The sequence below is a fragment of the Theobroma cacao genome, chromosome 9 (assembly GCF_053813885.1).
Source record: "Theobroma cacao isolate CCN51 chromosome 9, ASM5381388v1, whole genome shotgun sequence".
Lineage (NCBI taxonomy): Eukaryota > Viridiplantae > Streptophyta > Magnoliopsida > Malvales > Malvaceae > Theobroma > Theobroma cacao.
The window spans coordinates 40,075,595-40,082,734 of NC_142647.1; the positions used below are offsets into that span (position 1 = coordinate 40,075,595).

A 7,140-nucleotide genomic window follows, 5' to 3' on the forward strand; every position below is an offset into this window, starting at 1 on the left:
GCCATGCAAGATGCCACTCCTTATAGGTAGCTAGTAGGTAAATTGCTCTACTTAACTTTCACTAGGCCTGATATATCATACGCAGTCCATGTTTTGTCACAATACATGGACAAACCTAGGCACACACACTTAGCAGCAGCCTATAAAATTTTAAAATACATACAAGGAGCTCCAAGTCAAGGCATTATATATCATTCACAATCAGATCTGCATTTAAGGGCCTATGTTGACGATGATTGGGCAAGATGTCCCAATAATAGAAATTTTTTTACTGGTTTTAGCATATTTCTTGGGCCATCCTTGATCAATTGGAAATCTAAGAAGCAGACAATGGTTGCAAGAAGTTCAACGAAGGCAGAATACAGAGCAATGACATCCATTTCTTGCGAGGTAATGTGCTTACTATACTTATTGAATGATTTGTGGTTAAAAATAAAAAAAAGGTGTTGAGCTTTTCCGTGATAACCAATTTGCCCTTCACATTTGCAAAAATCCCACCTGTCATGAAAGAACAAAACATATAGATTTGGTTGTCACTTTATTAGAGAGAAGGTATTAGATGGAATTATTATGCCGAGGTACATCAAAACTAATATGCAAATTACTGATATGTTTACTAAAGCTTTACAGTCGAGACAATTCCATTTTGTATTGGGCAGCATGAGTCTTTGGAATATACACATTCATTTTGAGGGTGAGTATCAAGAAATTGATCGAAGAAAAAAGAATATTATTCACTTAACAAAGGAACTAGAGGATGATGGTGTAAATAAGAATCTAGAAGAAGTGAAGATATAAAATAGTTACGTGCTAGGCATATGAGCACTTAGGCAAAACAAATACTGTACATACTATTTTTCCCCTTCATTGCAAGTTTGTTAGAATTCTTTTGTTTTTATTGTAAATAGCTGTAGCACAAATTTGTTTTTCACTCCACTTACATTATGTCTTTCACTCTCTATACGTAAACCCATAATGACGGAGAAATGAATTAATTAGTCATTTTCGTTTCCTCAATCCCCTTTCCAACGCAAGAAAAAGAGGTCAATACAATTTTACTATCAGTAAGAATCTATAGAAGAGATTAGAGTTAACCTTGTTAACGACGTCCATGGTCCAGATTAATTTTCGAGTACAAAATTTGGGTCCCATGGAACCCATTAAGATCCAATTAAACTGGATTTTGGGTCAATTCTTCTCCGGGAAAAGCCCTAACTATGTCTTTAAACAGTAAGAAAGTAGTAAGAAGTAAAGACCATCAAGCAAATACAGAAGAAAAAAAAAAGAAAAAGAAAAAAGCAGGCCTTTAATCAAAGGCCACCTAACTCTAAGCTTTTGCATTGAAAATATTACTGATGTTACTAGAAACAGAAAGGATGATTCGCTCTCTTATTTCCAGCCGCATTTCCTCGCACAATTCTCCAAACATCTATACTAAATTAGTCATTCCACATTGAGAAAACTCCAGCATTTGTGCCCTGAACCGAGTCCCCAGACCAGCCGCCATAGCCCCCAGAAGGCATATCATAATCAACCTTGACCAGGGCTAGCTCTTCTGTTGATCCCACTGCATTTCCTGCTGTCGAGTTGGAAGCCATGCCAATTCCATTCCCTAGATAACCTCCACTATAACTCCCACTTGAGCTTCCATTATTATCCACGACGGTTGATGAACAGCCCATGCTCATCAATCCATGCAACAAAGCCGGGTTGTTTTGGATATGACTGTTGTAAAATTGAGAATTCTGGCTCGGCTGGTGCAAGTAAGACCCGGATTGCTGGTGCAGTTGCAGCTGTGTTTGAATATAATTCTGGTGAAAGGATGAGGTGTCTTGCGCGTATTGAGACATGTCCTGGTTTTGTAAAGTTAACAATGGTTGAGGTTGCTCAAATGGGGTCTGCATTAGAGGGTAAGCCTGTAACCTGCTTGAGGTAGAGCTTCCATATTGGAAACTTGAACCCAGAGCTATCATTTCTTCACGTTTCCTTGATGATTCAAGTGCTTGAGCTTCCTTTAGCCTTTTAGCAGCTCCTCCTCCAATTGGCAATGTATTGCTCTCAAGTATGGCTTTTACATCATAGCGACTCATGTCAAAGTTGGTGACTGCATTAAGTCCTCTGAACTTAATTGCTGCAATATCATAAGCTTCAGCAGCTTCCTCCTCAGTACCTGCATCGATAACAAACGAATGACTCTTAATCTTATGATTTAGCGATGGAAACCAATATTAAAATAGTTCAATTATTAGAATCATTGGAAGTTTCATTGAAAGGTACGTCCTTCAAATCAATTCTTTATTATTCTGATAATGTTTCAGTCACTGTTGATTGTGATTAAACGACTTACTGAAAGTTCCTAGGTAAAGATCTTTGTTTCCAGCAACTCTTCCGATTCTCGCTTGCCATCTGCCGTGCTGATGATGTCTGTATAAAGATGCATGTATGTTAGAGAGGGCCGGGAGAGATGCAAGCTGTTCATTTTGTTAGTCTACGTACCTTGTTACCCCACGGTACATGGATGCACCCCTTGAGAAACCACTGCTCTTCCTGATAACATTAGACACAAACAAAATCAAAATTTGAATGATCAGAAAGTCAACAAATTTCACATTACTATTTCCAGAGCCTGCAACTTCATACATAATAGACCAAGAGTTTACTTTTATTTGAAATAAAATCTCTTATATGTGTACCTTCTGATGGCGGCCACAAATTCTTGTCTAGTCATGTGCTTCATTTCTTCCAGCTCCTTCTCATAATTACTAATCTACAAAAACATAAAAATATATATATAAATAAAAATTAAAAATCACTACTGAAACTGGCGACAACTGAGATACTACTATTATCTCTTAGTTGCACCCACTGATGCAGCAGTAGAAAACTTATATACAGGGAAATTAGTAGTGGTTGATGTTCCCCAGTACTTCAGTGCAGCAAGATCATAAGCCCTAGCTGCTTTCTCTTCTTTGTCATACCCACCTGCTCGACAAAGCCGTTAAAACAGTTTTGCAACCCAAATTTGAAAATGATGAAAGAAGGGAAAAGGATGGAGCAAAAAATATATATATATATATATATATATATTTATATATATATTGAGAAAACTGACTCACCCAGGTAGACTGGAATTATGATGCAAACCATGAAAACAATAGGGAAAAAAGGTTAGTGATCATTAAAAATCAGGACCTGTAGCTGAAGATGTAAAGGAAACCCTAGAAGAAGTTCAAGCTCTACCTTGTCTTCCTTTCCTCGATTGCCCTTCCCGTCTACAACTATTATCCCAAAGATGAGCTTCATATCTTCCGGTCCATCTATGCCTGCACTTGCACCAACAATCCATTTCACAATCCAAGTTAACCAATTAATACACCGATATTTGTCAACAAAAACTTATAAAACCAAAGAGAAAAACAATTTGGATTTGGTTGATTGATTCATCTGTGCTTACCTTGTCACGCCACGATATATGGATGTTCTTTGCCCAAAAGTGTCCAAGGTTCGTCTAGGGGGAGCCTCAACGGTATTAGTACTATTTTCGCCGCTGGTTTCACAGGTTGAACCCTTGCCACTACCCATAGATAATGTCAGTGACTGCAAATTGTTAGCATTTTCTTGGTACTCATAGTTGTTGTTGGCAGCTACAACGGCGTTTTGCACCGGCACAATACTGTTGCTTTGAAATGAATAGTCAGAATCATTTGCCTGATGAATTTCATTGAATGCCACTAGATCCAACGATGGACTTTCGGATTTCGAAACTCCAAGGAAATCTGCAACCTTCGGAACCTCACTGGTATCATGGGTGTTTATCAGGTTCCATTCTGTAAATTTACAAACTAAACAGATGAGACTGACGAAGATTGAGAGAGAAAAGATAGAGAGAATATGATCTGTACCTTGGGCTTGGAAAGGATTTTCCATATTGTCATTCACCAGCCCTAAATTGAACTGGTGAGATTGAGAAGGGTGCAAATGTGTTGGCAAAGAAGAATTAGTGGGAGAAAGAGGAAACGAAAGCCAGTTGTTTGAATTCATGGAACCCATATTATTATCCTCCTGAGGTAATTAATAATCCGAAGCCTGTCCTTTGCAGCAGTCCAACAAATCAAAAATTTTCTGCAAGTAACAAAAGACAAGGTGAAGTGATCAAGAACAGAAATGATGATAAAAGAACACTTTTGGCTCAAAGCAGATAGAAACAAATATCTATAGAAACCAAAGATGATGATGAGGTAGAAAATTAAAGGTTTACCAAAGTGACTAGGGTTTACACTTTGCAGCTGTGTGCTCTCTCTCTCTCTTCCTTTCTCTTTGTTTCTTTAAGCTTTTATGGTGGCAGGAGAACGCATTTTAGAAGAAAACATGAGAGTAGAGGAAGGAGGACTCAGGAGAGGCTGAAAGAGAAAAAAATCTTGAGGAAGATACAAGGTACTTAAACTGCTTCAAATTTTAAAAGAGTTTTTTTTTTTTTTTTAGAGACCCCTTTTGCAAAGGTCATTTGAAGTGGTGTGACTGTGAGAACAACAGTTTCCAACACTTGAAAACCAAGTCCGATTATTGTATAATAGTAATTTAGGGACACGAGTGTTTTATTGATTAAACTAACATAAATTAAGTGGGGAGGGGGGGTTGAGATCTTCCAGTCTTTGTACCAAGACAAACCCACAATTCCAACTGGAAAAATCCAATCCCCACCTCCCTTACCCTCAACACCCTCTTCTTTAAAAATTCTAATGCTATTTCTCTTTCTATCCCCACTTGGTTCATTGGAACTCTCGTCCTCGTTCTAAGCAATTCATGACTCCCCAAAGCCCAGCATTCCCACACTCTGCAAATCATCTCCTAGTCTAACAATTGACCACTCCACGTAAAGCTATCCTCCCTCCCCCTCTCTCTCTCTGCTTTGATATCTAATGCTAGTAAAAGAGAAATCAAGTAAAGAAGAGAGATCAAACTCATAAATCAGAAGAGATCTGTGAAATGGGGTTGGGTTTCCTTTAATTTCCTCATCACCGAAAGTCCAAAATTTTTGTAGATCCCCGAGTTCCCCTGCATGTGTTGAAGAGGTGTGTGTACGGACATGCAATATTTAATGCCAAAAATCCGACATATTAAATATTAAAAGTACTGGAGAGATGTTGAGTAAGGATTACTCGATCTTGTTCAAATATATTCTAGTATATATAACACCAAGTGATAATTGTAGTTGTTTTTATTTTTAAAAAAAAATTAATTAATTAATTAAGGGAATCATAAAGAAAGATTTAATTGAAGGATTTTGTTTGGTTCCCCAAGTAGAAATCTGTTGACCACCTAATTGGTTTTCGCACCCCGTCAAAAGGTTAACATGGGATTAAAAAAAGTTTGCCATTTATGCCCTGTACAAATTAAAAGCCTACAAAGGGGTTTTCTTTTTTTCTTTTTTAAATTTGTATGTCTGTCATCCAATTAGGCCAACCCTAAAGTATGTGAAGTTTTTTTGATATATTCAATAAAAAATCAGACATTTTAATTAATCATCTATTTATATATATATACTATACATAATTCAATAGGCCTTTAAAAAATGTGACGAAACAACTTTCAACTATTCAATATGGTCCTTTTGGACTAAAAAAATATTTAAGATATTCTTAAAATGATATTTTTCAGTTTTTTTAAAGTAAAATGATATTTCATGTTACATATACATAAACATTCATGCTCGTACTCCCTAAGAGATGTAATTAGACAGATGCAAACAACAGAAGTGTAAAGCTCAGTAAAGGGCTTAAAAAGAATATTATAATTTTTTAAATTTTTTTATAGAAGGTTTATCCAATTTTTTATGCCTACATAAACCTAGTGTCAGTTGTTTCAGCAACTGGTCAGTGAATCTATGCTTTAGCATTTGGAAACTGAGGTATTCAGAGTGTTTCAGAGGTAAGACACTTCTCAACTCATGCAGTACTGCTGAAATAAGAAATAGCACTTAGAAATTAAGAATAAACAATAGTAAAACATTGAGAAATAATAGTATTAAAATCCTGTGTGAGTATACTAGGAAAGAAATAAGAATCACCTGCCATTGTTGATGACACAGTTCCCGCCAAATTCTTGTACATATTTATATGCTTACGTTGACCGAAATGCACCACAATAAGGGTGCAGGACCCACGTCTCTCGCTTTCTTCTACCTTTTCATCTCAAAAATATTACTGCTACTCACCCAAAACCCTAAGTCCAAATTAATCACTGCCTACAAAAGAGTAGAGAAAATTAGAAAGGAAACCATTATGTGATCCCAAAAGAGAAAACAAAAACATTAAACCCTTTTTCACGGTCTTGATGGAAAAGAGTAACACATAAACTTCATGCATTAGTTCTAAACAGTGTAGATAGAAGACCACTGAATTAACCTCCTTGCTGTGAAGAGTAATGGAATTGGAACAAAGAAACAAAGAACCTAAGTCTCTCTCTTAATTTCTCTGTAATTTATCTTTTTACTTACTATTTCTTGGAAAAAGAAGAGAGAGAGGGGATGGGATCAGCCACCGGCCATTTGTGGTAAATGAATTAAATGAAGAGAGAGTCGCGTCGTTTCAGATATTGCGGCCAAATTCAGAGGAATGTGACCTACATATGTCAGTTTCCATTTAATATTTTTCTCTAAAGTCTTAATTTCTTCGGCTTCAACTTAAAGGTGCAGTCAGGCGGACCAATTAGCCCTTTTGCATGCTTGCACAAAAAAACACACTTCACACACCAAACTTTGACCATCCTATGACCCTTCTACATATACTTCTTCTAACCTTTTTTATGAAGAAAAACGCAGGCCAGATTTTTTTCCCTTCTTTTTCTTCTCGTCTAGGTGAAATGAATTAAAATTTTCACGCAACGATAATTTAACACATTTGTGTCGCGATTATATTAGGACTTTAATTCAAAATCTTCATATACCAATTATTTTAATAAAGAAATGGAGGGCAAAATAAAGTTAGTAAAACATAAAGGGGAAAAAGCATATAATATATAATGATTTCAACGAATTTATGCAGTCCTTGAATCGAATTCATGAAGTACCCATGATATAGCAAATTGATACAAAAGAACAAAATGTTCTGGCCATTAAGAAATAAAAAGAATAAATAAATA

General features: G+C 36.3%; 1 protein-coding gene across 1 annotated transcript; it reads right to left on the reverse strand.

The window, feature by feature from the left end:
- Positions 1-1,118: 1,118 nt before the first annotated feature.
- Positions 1,119-4,385, reverse strand: LOC18589779 (AP2-like ethylene-responsive transcription factor PLT2). Its single transcript, XM_088810030.1, has 9 exons — positions 4,259-4,385; positions 3,455-4,122; positions 3,241-3,323; positions 3,117-3,125; positions 2,894-2,982; positions 2,694-2,767; positions 2,497-2,547; positions 2,348-2,424; positions 1,119-2,170 (listed from the first exon to the last, which is right to left on the reverse strand). Exons 2-9 carry the CDS (start codon positions 4,048-4,050, stop codon positions 1,440-1,442), a joined length of 1,710 nt encoding a protein of 569 aa, XP_088666156.1. The 5' UTR covers positions 4,051-4,122; positions 4,259-4,385; the 3' UTR covers positions 1,119-1,439.
- Positions 4,386-7,140: the final 2,755 nt, after the last annotated feature.

Excerpts from the sequence above, each read along its gene's own strand:
- LOC18589779 (XM_088810030.1), bottom strand. The coding sequence starts at position 4,050 with ATGGGTTCCATGAATTCAAACAACTGGCTTTCGTTTCCTCTTTCTCCC. Across the intron at positions 2,768-2,893 it reads CAACCACTACTAATTTCCCT|ATTAGTAATTATGAGAAGGA; the intron begins GTATATAAGTTT and ends ATGTTTTTGTAG. Across the intron at positions 2,425-2,496 it reads ATGTACCGTGGGGTAACAAG|ACATCATCAGCACGGCAGAT; the intron begins GTACGTAGACTA and ends ATCTTTATACAG.